The 15296-nt window shown below is 55.7% G+C and overlaps 1 protein-coding gene across 2 annotated transcripts; it reads left to right on the forward strand.

The window, feature by feature from the left end:
- Window positions 1–565: 565 nt before the first annotated feature.
- Mfge8 (milk fat globule EGF and factor V/VIII domain containing) lies at window positions 566–15010 on the forward strand. Of its 2 annotated transcripts, XM_028879215.2 has the most exons (10): window positions 566–724; window positions 3637–3759; window positions 3989–4120; window positions 6165–6266; window positions 6505–6686; window positions 7052–7207; window positions 7613–7757; window positions 12254–12438; window positions 13971–14120; window positions 14224–15010. In XM_028879215.2, the coding sequence occupies exons 1-10, from the start codon at window positions 652–654 to the stop codon at window positions 14359–14361; spliced, it is 1386 nt and encodes a 461-aa protein (XP_028735048.1). In that variant the 5' UTR covers window positions 566–651; the 3' UTR covers window positions 14362–15010. The 2 variants fall into 2 exon arrangements, with proteins under 2 accessions (XP_028735048.1, XP_028735049.1); XM_028879216.2 differs by lacking the exon at window positions 6165–6266.
- Window positions 15011–15296: the final 286 nt, after the last annotated feature.

The raw sequence follows: 15296 nt of genomic DNA on the forward strand, positions 1-15296 counted from the left end.
CTGATTACAAGTAAGCATTAGCATTTTAAGTCTAAACTGCTTTTGTTTTTTAATTAATTAATTAAACAACGAGCAAACAAATACATTTTGGAAACAGGGTCCCACTGTGTAGCCCAGACTAACCTGGAACATGCCATTATGGAGCCCACACTGGCGTCCAACAGGACCTGGTGTCCGATCCTCCTGATCCCGCTTCATAAATACTGGAATTACAAGCATAAGCCACCACTCCCGGATTGTTTTGTTTTATCAATTTATCTTGCCTGGTTGGGGGATCGAATCCAGGGTCTCCAGGATGCTTAGGGAAGCACTATTCCATCATTGCGCCACGTTTTAAATTCCTCCTGAGCAATTTTTCCCTGTCCAGTCCACTCCAGAAGCGGGACCTGGCCTCTTGGCTGAGAGCTGGCAGCCGGATGCAGGGCGTGGCTCGGCGGGAGGTTGAGGCTCTGGACCCCCCACTTCAGCCCTCCCTCTTCCCTCTGTGGTCCCGGAGCTCCGCCCAGAGTCCGCCTGGGGCTGGCCTGGGCGGAGCACGTGGGCCAGTGGGCGGAGCCGAGAGCCTGATTTATTCCCGTGCGAGAGAAGCGGACGCAGGAGCCCGCAGGTCCCAGCATCAGTGTGCGTATCCTTTTTCCCGCGTCCTGCAGCATGCAGCTCTCCCGTGCGCTGGCCGCGCTGTGCGGCGTGTTGCTCTTCGCCTCCGGCCTCTTTGCCGTGTCCGGTGAGTCCCCCGCGCCGCCCTTTGAGCCTCGCCCCTAGTCTGCCCGCCGCTCGGAAGTTCTCGGCGGCGCCCTCCCTCCTCCTTTACTGTTGACAAACTTGAGCAGAGCCTAGGGGACCCGCGCAGGGGTTGCGCCGCGGGAGGAGCGGCGGACGTGCTCAGCCTCGGCGCGCTTTGCGCCGGGACCTTGGGGGCAGTGATAGTGGCTTGCGCACTGGGCGGTGACCCTGGACACCCGGTGACAGCCCTGCCTCCCCGCAGGGATGTGACTTACACATAACAAAGGAATCCGCTGCGCCGTGCCTGTAAATTTTACCGCGTCTGTAAAATGAGGCCACCGAACTGTGTTTGCTCTCCAGTCCTTCCATTTGGGAGAGTCAGTTCTCCGACCAACTTTCCCCGCAGTTCTCCCGAACCCTCCTGGTTGGAGAATCCAGTGAACTTTTGCGCCCCACTTGTTGGTGTTTGATCAGAGAAGGGGAGAAAGGACTGAGAAGCGGGTGCGAGAGACTGGGCTGTAGGTGGGGCTGGTCAGGAATTTAGAAAAGGGCTTCCTCCCACCCGGCTGGCCTTGGCTGCCTGTTTAATCTTCCCTAGCCCTCCTCCCCCTCTCCGAGGTCTCCCGTAGACATCTGGGCCTCCTGCAGGATGCTGCTGGGGAGTTCATCTTAAGAATGCAGTGCCCACGTGTGGCAGGAGAGACCACAGCTGGGCCCAGCTCTGTCGCCTAGCACAGGACCTGACCTCGGGGATGGAGCTGAAGGCATTGAGTGCCTCAAGCTTCCGCAACTGGGAACTCCTGGTCCTTCCATTCAGCTGGAGAGATGCTTGGATCTCCTCTGACCCTTTCCACCTCTCTTCCCACACTCCCCACAACCGACGCCCTGACCAAATGTCCCAAAGGACACTTCCCAGAGCAGTACCCCGATATCCTATAGGATTTGCAGAGGCGCTAGCATCTCGGGGTCTCACATGCAGGTGACCAGCCTCAGCCCAGACGGTTAAGACCGAGGGCCGCTGGGCCACCTTCCACTTAGTTTTCTTCTCCAGACCCTTAGTTTGATCCCACCTGCAGCTGGAGGGAAGGCTGGCTGGAAGACAGGCCTTTGTTGGGAGCGGGTGCCCAGGCCTTGCCCATTCCAGAGCCTCCACGTGAGGCTATGACTGTGCCCTTCCAGGTCAGAGGGGATTAACCTGCTATTTAAAGCCTGTGACTAATAGTTCTGCCACAGCTCCTTAGGATCCCCAGGCCCTTGCTGAGGTGGAGCTATGTGAGCTGCTGCTCGTTAATGGTGCTGCCTGCCTCCAGCTGGGGAGCCTGAGCTCTCCTCCCTTGGGCTTTGAGGAGGGCCCCTGTGCCTTGGATGGGCCACTGTGGGGAGGAGAAGAGATCTCTTAGGTTCGATTCTAGGGCCACGTTAAGGGTCCAGTCCAGTAGGATGCTAAGGTCGTGAGGAGGACCCTCTTCAGTACAGCAGACCTGGGGGCTGTTGTTCACTGGTTGGTGCCAGTGACGGGGGACCCCAGAAAGATGGGGGAGTAAGGTGAGCTTCCGAGGCAGCGTGCCTCCAGTCCCTTTCTGGGCGTGGAGAGGGGGTGGGTTTACCAGCTGCTTGGCTGAGCTGTGTGTAGTCCTTCAGATCACACAGGCCAGGTGAGCTCAGCCCCAGCCCACCCCATCCCTCCTCCTGTGTCCTCCATCCTGGTGGACAGTGCACATCTGTCGTGCAGGCCCTCCAAAAGCTCTGGTGTCGCCTGCAGCCTTTCCCCACCTCCTCAGTCCATGCTCCATGGAGTCTCTCAAATTCACCAGCTCCTGTTCCCGGTGTCCTGATGTGCGTCCTCACTGTTCAACCTGAGGGCTTCATCTGCTGCCACCAAACCTCCTCCTAACTTCAGGGGCCTGTCAGCCTTCTCCTGGGGTTTTCAGCCTTCCACCTTTCGGACTTGGATCTGGCTTCAGAGGGTGTGTGGGGTCGCAGACAGAGAGACAGAGACAGAGAGAGACACATAGAGAGACTTGTTAGCCAGTGCCGGTGAGGCTTAAGGAAGTTTTAAAAGCTCCTGATTGACCGCGGCAGTCTACGATCGAAACTTGCCATTCTTAAAGTCCCCCTGAGCCTGGTCTAAGTCCAGTCATATCGGAACCGTTCTCTCCAGCATACCCTGTTCTCAGGGTGTCTGCTTCTCTCTAGAATATCATTTTCTCCTTCCTCAGCTTCCCATCCTCCCCACTCTGTCTTTAAAGAAATACTGGCTGTATTGTCTGTGTGTGTGGAGAGCGTGAGTGTATTCTATGTGCACCACTTGCCGGCAGGAGCCCTCCGAGGTCAGAAGAGAACATCAGATCCCCTGAAACAGAAGTGATAGGTGATCGGAAGCCACCACGTGGGGGCTGGGAACTGAAGCAGGGTTTTCTGCCAGAGCAGAACGTGCTCTTAATCTCTCAGCCATCTCTCTGAGCTCCCCTTTAGTTTTTAAGATTTATTTATTTATTTTTAAAATTGTGTACACTGTCTCTGGGGGGATATGTGCATGTGAGTACAGGTGTCTGAGAAGGCCACGGGGTTTGGATCCCCTGGAGCTGGAGCTGCACGCAGTTGTCAGCGACCTAATGTGGATGCTGGGATTCAAACCCCAGTCCTCCAGAAAAATCAGCAAGTGCTCTTAACCCCAGCTATTTCTCTAGCCAGTGTTTTCTTTTCTTTTCTTTTTTTTTTTGGTAGTGCTGGGGATCGAACCCAGGGCCTTGCACATGCTAGGCAAGTGCTCTGCCGTGGAGTTACATCCCTAGCTCCCGACTTCTTGAGGATAGATAGGATAACCACTAACTCCTGTCTCAGGAGTCCAGCGAGTGCACGTGGTAGCTGGACTCCGTTCACCAAACGATCGTGATCGGACTGCTGTTGCAGGTGACTTCTGTGACTCCGGCCTGTGCCTGAATGGTGGGACCTGCTTGATGGGCCAAGACAGTGACATCTTCTGCATCTGCCCCGAGGGCTTCACAGGCTCTGTGTGCGATGAGAAGGAGACAGGTACCTGCTCCCAGTGGCCTGCCTCCCCCGTCCCTTCCCAAGTGGGTAGCCTGTGTTCCAGTATTTGGGCAAATTCATCTTCTCAGCGACTCTCTTGAGATGATTGGGGTCGGGAAGAAAAGGGGCTGATTTGGAGGGATCCGATGAGGCTGGGTCACATACTGCTTTTTGGTCTGTCTTCAGCCCATTTCTGACCACGTCTCCATCTCATCTACCTTCTTGCTTCCAGGACCCTGCTTTCCAAACCCTTGCCTCAGTGGTGGCATATGCCAAGTGACCGGAGACAAAAAGCGAGGAGACATCTTCACTCAGTACATCTGCGAATGCCCTCTGGGCTACTCGGGCACCCACTGTGAGACCAGTGAGTACCAGGGGTCTGCAGCTGGGCGCAGGTACTTGTGGTGAGCCTTCCTCTGTGGAGACTGAGGAATGGGCACCACTTCAGTGAGGACCCTGTTGTCCCGTATCAGGCTTAAGGTCTAGCTTTCTCTCCTGGGACTTCGGGTCAGGGCTGGTGTCACTGCAAGGGAATTAGAGTGGGGTGACCCTGAGGTCATGGGAACGCCACTTCCCGAGTCCATGAGCCAGAGACACACAGTGTCAGAGTTAAATCTTGGGACTTTCCAAGTAGGGAGAAGAAACAGGCATGCTCTTTAGCTTGGGGCCCAGAAGCTCAGTGAATCAGTTTTGGAACCCTGTGGTCTATCTCACAGGGGTCAGGGAAGAGGGGGAGGTCTGGGCAGGTTGGGTTGTCCTATGTCATAGGTAGGCTGGAGGCCGGCACAGGAGGAGGAGCTGACCCTGTCTGACCTGTTTGGCTATCCCCTGGGCCCCAGAGTGGCCTGGGTGCGCGCCAGCTGACATTTGCTGGCGGGACTTCTCCATGCTGCCCCCAACTCTGCCCCAAGCATACCAGGGCCTTTCTCACCCTCTCTGTCACATGGGGTGTGTTCAGGGGAGGGAGGGAGGAGTGGAGAGAGAGCGAGAGCGGGGGGGGGGGGGGGGGGGGCTGGGGGAGGAGTTGTTTCCAGCTATCCAGGTCAGGCAGTGGGCATCCTGGGGGGACAGGCCAGGTGACTTCTTCCTTACCTTCAGGCAGGTGTGCCTTGGGCTCTGAGGTTTGCTGACCTATAGAAGGAGGCCAGCTGTGTGGGTGCTGGGCCCCAGGATGGTGGAACGTGGGCAGAGTGCCTCGGATGTCCCTAACTTGAGAGGAGACGTAGCAAAGGCCTGGTCTTTGAAGACTGGACTAAAAGTCAGAGGAGCTTGAGATCCTGAGCGGGAGAATAGGGGGAAAGCTCTGGGTTGCTGAGGCAGATGGAGGCCTGGGTGGAGTCAGGTAAGCCTGCTAATTACTACGTGGGAGCCGAGTTAACCATGGTGTACCTGTGTGGGAATTAGCTACGCAGCCTTCTCTGGGCTGCCAGGTCTAGAGTTGGCTCTAGGCCGGATGGTGGCACCTGGCGCAGAGGGTAGGTGGTGCCCACATAGGCTGCAGGGGTGAGGGGCACAGAGGGTAGGTGGTGCCCACGTAGGCTGCAGGGGTGAGGGGCGCAGAGGGTAGGTGGTGCCCACATAGGCTGCAGGGGTGAGGGGCGCAGAGGGTAGGTGGTGCCCACACAGGCTGCAGGGGTGAGGGGCGCAGAGGAACCTCACACTCCTTTGTTTGTTGCACTGTTTCTTTGGGTCCACCTGGCCCAGATCTTGGGTGTCCAGCCCCATTGGATATCTTACCCCCTCTGTAAGATCGCTGACACCTGCTCAGAAGGAGCCGCCACTGCTGGGGTTCTGTAGCTTACCCCTGGGTTTCCCTGGCAGCAGAAGCCTTGGGCACCCACCATGGGTGTCCAGAGGGATGGAAAGACACCCTTGCCAGCAGGCTTGATCACTGTCCTGAGTTGCGGGTGATAACAGAGGTGATGTGGCTGTGGCTGGGGGACATGATCAAAGATGGATGGGTGGGTAAGGACTTGGTGGTCGGAGGTGCAAAGGATGTAGGAGGAAGCAGAATGGTGTTCATACCCTCCCCAGAAAACTGCCGGGGGTGAGATTCTCGAAAGTACCACATAGCGTCAGGTGTGAGGCCAAAAGCCTATAATTGGAGCCGAGGCAGGAGAAATCCCAAGTCAGGGGCCAGCGTGGGCAGCTGAGAGAGACCCTGTCTCAAAATGATAAGGACTGACTGGGGACGTAGCTCAGTGGTTAGAGGCCTCGCCTAGGACACTCAGGGTTCATCTCTAGTACCGCACACCCTGAGACGACGACGAAGGGAAAACTGCTTTGTGTGGCGGACCTTTGCTGTTCGCCACTGTCCAAGGCAACTCTTCTCCCGAAGCCACCCCTCCTGGGCGAGCCAGGGCTGGGGACGCTGAGGATGAAGTCACCCTGGTCTTCTCTCCTACCAGTTAATGAGACCATCTACTACAACCATGAAGTCTACCTGTTCACCACAGACATCCCCACCACCCCGGTCCCCAACCCTGGTCTTTCCAAGGACCTAAACTCCCGTGAGTCACCTCTGCTGATCCCTCCTTTCCTGTGCCTCCCGTACCGCCTGCTCTTCCACTTGGTGTCGGTGTCCCGCGGTGTTACCTGCTCTGAGTGAGGGTCTGAGGTTCTCTCTGTCTCTAGGTCCTCATCAGAGGCCACGCTTTTTTTTTTTTTTTTTCTCCCTCTTGTCCTTTGGTCACAGCTGGGCTCTAGAAGTTTGGATTAGGTCCCTGATGGTCGCTCTCTCCTCTCCAGGTTGCACTACAAAGCTGGGCATGGAAGGGGGCGCCATTGAGGACTCACAGATTTCCGCCTCGTCCATGTATGTGAGTTTCCTGGGCTTGCAGCGCTGGGGCCCGCAACTGGCTCGCCTGCACCGCACAGGCATCGTCAACGCGTGGACATCCAGCAACTATGACCGCAAACCCTGGATCCAGGTGGGAGGAAGATACAGGGCAGAGCGATAGGGAAGACAGGGTGAACGCGGCTGCATTGCGGGGCTCAGAACCTGGTCCATGCAGGATGATAGATGGCCATAGTGAAGTGTCCATGTATGGAGGGCATCCTTGGGCCTGGAGCAGGTGGGCAGAGTATGAGGACAGATGGCCTTTGGTGGAGGGGCTTGGGTACCCACAGGCCTCTGGAGGTCTTGACACTCACGGGCTGTTTAGAGACAGGCTCCAGAATCTCAGAGGAGAAAGCCAGCTCCTCGGAGGAGGAACTAGTGAGCTAGCCAGTTGAATCTGGGTGGAAAGAGCTGGATGATGAGGGGACTACCTTTCTCACCCCGGCCGGGGTTCAGGTGAACCTTCTGCGGAAGATGCGGGTGACGGGTGTGATGACGCAGGGCGCCAGCCGCGGGGGGAGGGCAGAATACCTGAAGACCTTCAAGGTGGCCTATAGCCTCGATGGACGCAAGTTCGAGTTTATCCAGGATGCAGCTGGATCTGGAGACAAGGTGGGCCTGAAGAGGGGCTACTGAAGTCAGCACCCCTAAGCGTCCAGCACGGACCGAGAAGCAAGAGCACCCTGAGCGATGGGGTTGAGGTGAATCTTCAGGTGTCCCTTGGTACCTAGAAATGGACAGACCCAGATTGCGTCCATGTTCTCCGGTGACAGGACGTAACCTCACCTGATAGATAAGAACAGAGACTCACCGTAGTGCCATGACCTGGTGAGGGTGGTGGTTGTGGCGGAGCTGGGCTTCATTCTGAACTTTTCAGGGCTTACGGTATTCAGTTGTGAAGATACAGTTGCTAAGTGGGCAGCATTTTATGATGGCCTCTCAGGCCTGAAGAGGAAGAGGTCCAGGAGCAGGCTGGCAAACCCGCTTCCTCCCCCGGTCCTACCCGTTCCCTTCTAGGAGTTTGTGGGGAACGTGGACAACGATGGCCTGAAGGTGAACATGTTCAGCCCCGCGCTGGAGGCACAGTACATACGGCTCTACCCCATCTCATGGTACCGAGCCTGCACCCTTCGCTTCGAGCTCCTGGGCTGTGAGTTGCATGGTGAGTGCTGGGGTGTGGCCTTCTCTGTCCCTGCTTGGTGAGCTGCTCAGGGGCTGCTGTGGAGAGTGTCCCACAGAGTCATGCCCAGGTGTCCCGCTTGTGCTTCGTTGCTCTGAGCATTTTGGACGGTCGTTCCGATTCTCAGTGTTTCTGCTTATTTTGGTTCCTGGTGCTTCTGGAACAGGCAGTGAATTCCACAATTGCAGGCCATTGTTTTCTTTGCCGCTGTGTTCCCAGGGCCTCAGACACGTGGGCGCTTAGTAAATCTTTGATGAGGGGGTGAATGAATGAATGAATGAATGAAAGGACACCGAGATGTGTTTGTATTCATCCAAGATAACCGGCTGGAAGGTGGTAAGCATTAGTGCTTGCCCTTCGAGCGTCTGCCACCTGCACTGAGCAGCCATGCAGGCGCTTCTAGGAGAGCTTGATGCTTCTACAGACAGGGGACAGGTTGCTGCTGAGCCAAGGAGGTTACCCACCGGAGAGGTCGAGCTGACCCATATTGCTGTCTAGTTCAGGCCCCCCTCTCTTTTGAGGCCTGTTTCTCTTTGCAGCCACAGTGCCACCTGCTGGCCGCCCGGGGTAACTGTAGTTCTGACTCTTGCTGGGCTGCAGGGCTCATCATCTTTATAGATCTGCTGGTATGCCGGGCTGTGCCTCCTTTGCCTGTCCGTGGCACTGTTTCCTGGTACTTCATTTTCGATACCACCCAGCACCACGCAGACTGAGTTCTGCCTCTCAGTAGTTTTTTTTTTTTCTTCCCCAAGTGCTGGCAACTCAGGGCTTTGTGAATGCCAGGCACACGCCCCACCATTGATCTGTACCCAAGCCCTGGCATTTTGTTTTGTTTTTGAGAGAAGGTCTCTTATATATAGTACCACATGTCCTTGATTCACTCTGTAGACCAGGCTGGCCTGGAACTCACAGAGATCCGCCTGCCTCTGCCTCCTGAGTCCTGGGATTAAAGGCGTGTGCCATTAATCTCTCCGCTCCCTTTAAGGATGGATTTAAACTAGTATGCTCCTGTTACCAAACTTGGGGTCACAGTCTGTACCACAAGAAGCCAGACTTGGCCACGTGTCTTCAGGAAGCCGATTGAAATGGCCAAGTTAATAGTAAAAAGTGGGAAGAGATTTATTTATTGGCCGTATGAGGGAAGATGGGCAGAGATCCAGTGATCCCCTCAGGTCCATCTTTGGAGTCCTGAAGTGAGTTTGAGGTTTCACTAGAGGGCTGGGGGCACGCACACCTAAGCAGTCTTGAGGCCTGGACCTGCCCACCGTTGACTCATCATTGTCTGGGCTTCTGTCTCGTTCTGGTCTGACAGCTGTTAGGATGTGTAAAATCTTTTTCAGGGAGGCACACCCCAGCTCATGCCGCTTTCTTCTCCCAGCATGGGATTCCTGGGGAAGCTTGGCGTGTCTTGGTGTCCATTGTGCAATAGTCCAGTAGTCAGATGGAGAGACCCGTGTTTCTTCCCAATGCCATCTCTACCAGGAAGGTTATCCTTCTCCCAGGGTCTTTTCCCTCTTGCGTCATGTGACTTAGTGTCTGGCAAAGGATGGAGCCAGGTCTGGCCTGAGCCCTTCTGTTCTCAAAGTTGCCTGGGTAGCAAAGCCATGAGTGGTTTAAGGCCGGGGGGGGGGGGGGGGGGGCAGGCCCAGCCTCACAGCAGTGAGCAGGGCTCTGTCATTTGCCTTGCTCCAGGCCTGGCCCATCTTTCTCTGTAACTGGCCTGTCAGCTGGAGAATGGTGACGCATGAGTGCCCTGGACTCCCCACCCCCACCCTACCCCCCGTACATGCAGGTGGGTACATGAGGCCCAGGTGTCCTGGGAATCCACAAGGCGACCCATACCAGGACTGTTATGTTTAGCAGACAGTAACTTTGGTGACTTACCTTGAATTTAGACATTTCCTAAGTTCCCTCTGAATATCTAGATTGAAGGAACCATACAAGTGAGACCTTTGACCTCATGAAATGTGCCTTTTCTCAAGGGAGTCAGAGGTGAGGTTAGCAAATCAAAGGAAGGGCAGGAGCTGGGCAAGATGGCTCAGTGGTTGAAAGCACCTGCTGCTTTTCTGGAGGACCTGGGTTTGGTTTCTGGTACCGACATCAGGTGGCTCACACCATGCGTAGGGCCAGTGCTGGTGGATCCAGGGCTCTCATCCGGCCTCCCTGGGTACTGTACACATGCAGTGCTTATACCTACACCCAAATAAACATGGTGCTTATACCTACACCCAGGCCCCCACACACATACTTATACATAGCCTGAGGCACACACAACAAACAAATAAGTAAATGAATAAGGGGAGAGGTTGGCTAGCAGCAAGAACCCGGAGGAGGACGTGGTGGTGATGGGGTTAGTGTGGGGATTCTGCAGCTGGAGAGCCAGTCTTGGGGAGATCTTGGAAAAAATGTTCTAGATGGAGAATTGCAAGGACAAAGGTGGAGCTTGTGGGAGGATGGAAGAAATCCAGGGGCTCGCTCCTAGAGTGTGCAGGGAGGCTTGGAGAGTGGTGAGCTCCATTGGGCCAGCGTTTCAGCAGCATCATCCAACTCTACCCTGGACCTGCTGGGACACAATTTTAGTTTCATTTAATTTCCAGTACGAGTGATTAAAGCCAGGGCAGACACTCTGCTACTGAGTTACATCCCCGGAATGTCTCTCTTTAATTTTTCTGAGACAGGGTCTTGCTATTCAGCCCAGGTTGGCCTGATCTCACAACTCTTCTGCCTCAGCTTGCCGAGTGCTAGGATCACAGAAACGCACACCAGGTCTGGCCTGCTTGTTTTTGAGATCTCCTGTGATCTCTGGGGAGATCTCCAGAGGGCCTCACGTCGCGGAGGAGGAAGAGGCTAACTCACAGAGAGGCCAAGGACGTCTGCATTTCCCAAGGCCATAGTCTGCAGTTTGCCTTCCCGGAGGCCCTGGGCAGGGGTGGTTGTACAGGGTACACCCCAAGGAGATGAGGAGAATGGCCTCTGCAAAGCAACTCCGGGCAGTGATCACCTCAGAATGTCCCTGTCCTGGATGCAAAGGATGAATGAGCTCACGGCCCAGTAACCTCTGTGGAAGCAGGGTGATGGCTGCCTGGCCCCTGCCTTCTGTAGGGGATGGCTGTATGATTGGGAGGAAAATGACAGGCAGGCAGGCATCTGAGGGACAGTGAGGGAACAGACTTCTAAGATGGAAGCGTGACTCTTAGCCTTCCCCCTCCGCGCCCCCCACTCTTCAGCTCTTCAGGTAACACACAGTTGTGGGGTGGGTGGGGATGCACCCGGATAGGAGACACACATCATCCTCCCAGGAGTTTTACTTCCTGATCAGCCCCTGTCTGTTCCTTCCTGAGAGTGACCCTGGGGGCTGAGTGAAGGAACAATGGCCGCTCTCTGGGTAGACACACCAGCAAGCCAGAAACATTGGGGTGTGCCAAGGTCCTTCACTGGCTCTTCGGGAACGCTTTCAGGAAGGACACAGAAGCAGCCCCGAACTCCAAGACTTCCTGGGCCTCACTAGCTGTTGGAGGGTTAGGAGGGTTTGGTGGCCCCACACAGGTCCTAGCACGGGGGATGATCTCACATTTGGTGTGGTGGTCGCCATCACGTGTGTGAGGCGTGGGCACAGTGCGCAATGCCTCTCTGCCTCAAGTTTCTCACGGACAGAATGAGGTGGCTGATGGCTGCTTGTTCAGTGCGTTCTGTGGCAAGAGCAAATCCACGATGGCAGGAAGCCCCTAGACATGTGAGGCGTCTTGACTTACTCACCTGTGTTCAGAGAGAAAGGGAGGGGGCACTGTGAGTCCGGCCAGGTCGGGAGGTCTCGGGTGGTCTCGGGTGGTCCTCTAGGTGCCAGTTGGGGTGGGGTGGCGCTTGGAGCTGAGTCCAGCTGACTGTAGTGAAGAGACAGTGTGGGGTAAGCAAGGGTTAGACGGCAGTTGGTCTTGGAAGACAAACAGGACATCCTTTGTCCAGGAAGATGCCAAGCTGGGCATGGTGGTCCAGTCCCTGCTGTTTGGGAAGCCGAGGCTAGAGGAGCTTTTGGTTTTTCCAGGTAGGGTTTCTTCTCTGTGTAGCCCTGGCCATCCTGGAAACTGGAGAACCTCTTGAGCCCAGGGGTTCAAAGGCCAGTCTGGGCAGCGCAGCCAGACCCAGCTCAAACACCCAAGGCAGAAGCTGGCTTGTCACTCCGTAGGTATTTAGGAGAACCGTGTGTTCTGTCTCCAGCACCGGATAGCCCGGATGTGGTGGTGCATGCCCGTCCTTTCTTCACTCAGGAGGTGTAGGTGAGGATCAGATGTTCCGGGTCCTCCTTGACTGCATAGCGAGAGTAAGCCCGCCCTGCTGCCAGCAGCAGGAGAAGGGAATGGAATCCCACCTCAGAAACCCAGCCCAACCCAAACTAAACCAAACTAAAGGCCTCGGCCACCGCCCTTCCTCCTTTATTGCCCCTACCTACACATACTGGTGACAGTCCCTTTTGCCCACAGGATGTTCTGAGCCCCTGGGCTTGAAGAATAACTCAATTCCTGACAGCCGTATAACAGCCTCCAGCAGCTACAAGACTTGGAACGTGCCTGCCTTTGGCTGGTACCCCCACTTGGGGCGGCTGGACAAGCAGGGCAAGATCAATGCCTGGACTGCCCAGAGCAACAATGACAAAGAGTGGCTGCAGGTGGGAGCGGGTGGGGCTTGTGACCTCTGCCCACCCCACCTTCCTTCCGCTCTGCAAGGGGTGTCCGTCCGTCCCCCCCCCCCCCCCCGCCAAGCCTAGACTGTCTTTGCTTTTTCTCTTCTTTCCTTCTGTGCTTCGCTTTTTCCTTGATCCTGCTTCCACCAAGGCCCCCAAGTGGAGAAGGGGTGTGAATGTACACGCACGCACGCACGCACGCACGCGCTCACTCACATGCATGCACACTCTCGCAGGAGTAGCACCACCCTTATCAGCTGCCACACGGTTGGCAAAGCTTACCTGTGGACAGCAGGGCAGGATGGCAGAGGGCACACTAGCACCTCACTCACCACTTGAGCAAAGCCCAGGTGTCCTCCTTCTTGGTGTAACTGGGAAATCTCAGAGGGGTTGGGAAAACCAGGGGTAAGGGTTGCAGATGGAGAAACTTGAGTCCTGGAAGATTGTGTGGGGCTCACCTGCTGGTCGGGGGTGAACTGGGCTTGTAGCCTGGGTCTGGGGACAGCCTGTCCAGGGGTCAGTTCCTAGGGACAAACACTTGCCTGTGGGTCCGGGTGCTCTGTCAGGCTTGGTTTCATTAGGAGCCACCTGCTCTTGGGCTCTCTCTCAGTACCACAGAAGGTTCCAGGCTGCCTGGCGGGTTTCAGAGGCAGTTCCCACCCCTGTAGGCTGTGGCCTCTTAGCCTGCTCATCATACCCCAGTATACCCATAAGGCATGAGCTGGCAGAGTTGGACTGGACCTTTGAAATACACTTCACTGAGTTTTATTGGAGTTAAACTGGAGTTCAGTGTGTCAACGTATATTATTTATGCACTTTTATATATTTTTTACATTACATTTTTTGTGGTAGATAGAACCCAGGGCTTGGGTGTGATAGACCAGTGTTCTGCCACTGAACTATAGCCTCCATTTTGATATTTTGAGACAGGGTGTTGCTATGTAGCCCAGGCTGGCCTTCAACTCCATCCTCAGTCTCCCGAGTGCTGGGGTGACAGGCGGGTGGGTACCACCATACATGGCTTTATGTTCAATTTATGGGTGAGTGTCTTAGTTAGGGTTACTGTTGCTGTGGTGAAACACCATGACCAAAAAAAGCAAATTGGGAAGGTTTATTTGGCTTATCCTTCCACATCACTGTTCATCACTGAAGGAAGTCGGGACAGGAACTCAAACAGGGCAGGAACCTGGAGACAGGAGCTGATGCAGTGACCACGGAGGGGTGCTCCTTATTGGCTTGCTCCTTATGGCTTGCTCAGCCTGCTTTCTTATAGAATTCAGGACCACTGGCCCAGGGATGGCACCACCCACAATGGACTGGGGCCTCCCCCATCAATCACTAATTAAGAAAATGCCTTATAGCTGGGTTTTGTGGTGGCATTTTCTCAATTGAGGTTCCCTCTTTTCAGATAACTCGAGCTGTGTCTAGTTGACTTTAAGACTAGCCAGCACAATGAGGAGCATCTGCCTTTACACCTTCCTGAAGACGCTCCAAGCTAGAACAGTGTTTTTCTGTAGGTTGACCTGGGCACTGAGAAGGAAGTGACCGGAATCATCACCCAGGGGGCCCGTGACTTTGGCAACTTCCAGTACGTGGCATCCTACAAGGTGGCCTACAGTAATGACGGTGTGCAGTGGACCGTGTATGAGGAACAAGGGATCAGCAAGGTGGGTGTCCTGTCTGGATGCAGTTCCTGGGGAACTGGGGGGTACTGAGGGGGTGGGGAGGGGCCCGGCTGTGGGGTACTCCTGACGTGCCGATGGTTTTCAGGTCTTCCAAGGCAACTCGGACAACAACACGCACAAGAAGAACATTTTTGAGACCCCCTTCAGGGCCCGCTACGTGCGTGTCCTTCCGGTGTCCTGGCATAACCGCATCACTCTGCGCCTGGAGCTGCTAGGCTGTTAGTGCTCGGTCCTTCCAGCCCGAACGACCGACTGGAAGGGCCAGAGGCTGAGTCCTCCCAGCCCTGCCTCCTGGGCCCTGCTGCCTTCTGTGTGTGGCTGACTGCCTTCTCAGCCCTTCCTCCTGATTGTACTGGGGCCGGAAGCAGGAAGGGGGACAGGGGGTCAGACTTGCCCTTCACACTTGTCCTCCCTCACCCTGCAGCCTCCACAGGCCTCCCGCTAGCCCCTTTTCTCAGGCGTTCTGGGGGAGTTGGATAGGTCTGAGATGAATAGGGAAGAAGAGTAAAGTCCGGGTCTGTGAACTGTATCTCTACCAACTGCCCCAAGTCCTAAACTCCCTGCCAGGGCTTGACTCAAGACTACAGGGACCTCTGGTTCCCCGCCCCTCTCTGCACACCACACATTCCCCCCCCCCCCACCGTGTTCCATTCCAGGCCTCCGGGAATAGGAGGCCCATGCCTGCTTGCTGCCCCTCGGGTCGTCAGCTGCTGAGACCCCTCCTGACCCTTGCTCTGGAGCCTCAGATGACAAGGGGACTGGGGGGGACAGGTGGGCTCTGGCTGGTTGGCTAGCTGGATGCGGGGCCTCTGCTGGCTTGCTCCTCAAGCTAATAGGCAGACTCCAAAATACATTTGTGTTCGCCACTGGAACTTCTGAGCTTCCTCATTGCCCTGTCCAAGCCAGACTGCCTGGTACTGTTCTCCGCCCCCGCCCCTAACCCTGCCCTCCAGTGCCCACAGGACTCCTGTGCCACTTGCCAGACTGCAAATAGATCAAGAGGAGGAGTGGGAGACGGGTGGGGTTAGGAACAGGCTTCCCTGGCCTCCACGCCTGACTCACATCTTCCCCTGTCTCTACCTCCATGCTGCTCTGGGTCTGGCCTACAGCTGCCACTTGGTGAAGGGCCAGGGAGGGCCTGGCAGAGAGGTGCCTCCT

Source organism: Peromyscus leucopus, chromosome 1 (assembly GCF_004664715.2).
Source record: "Peromyscus leucopus breed LL Stock chromosome 1, UCI_PerLeu_2.1, whole genome shotgun sequence".
NCBI lineage: Eukaryota > Metazoa > Chordata > Mammalia > Rodentia > Cricetidae > Peromyscus > Peromyscus leucopus.

Excerpts from the sequence above, each read along its gene's own strand:
- Mfge8 (XM_028879215.2), top strand. The coding sequence starts at position 652 with ATGCAGCTCTCCCGTGCGCTGGCCGCGCTGTGCGGCGTGTTGCTCTTC. Across the intron at positions 4,121-6,164 it reads GGGCACCCACTGTGAGACCA|TTAATGAGACCATCTACTAC; the intron begins GTGAGTACCAGG and ends CTCTCCTACCAG. Across the intron at positions 6,687-7,051 it reads ACCGCAAACCCTGGATCCAG|GTGAACCTTCTGCGGAAGAT; the intron begins GTGGGAGGAAGA and ends GCCGGGGTTCAG.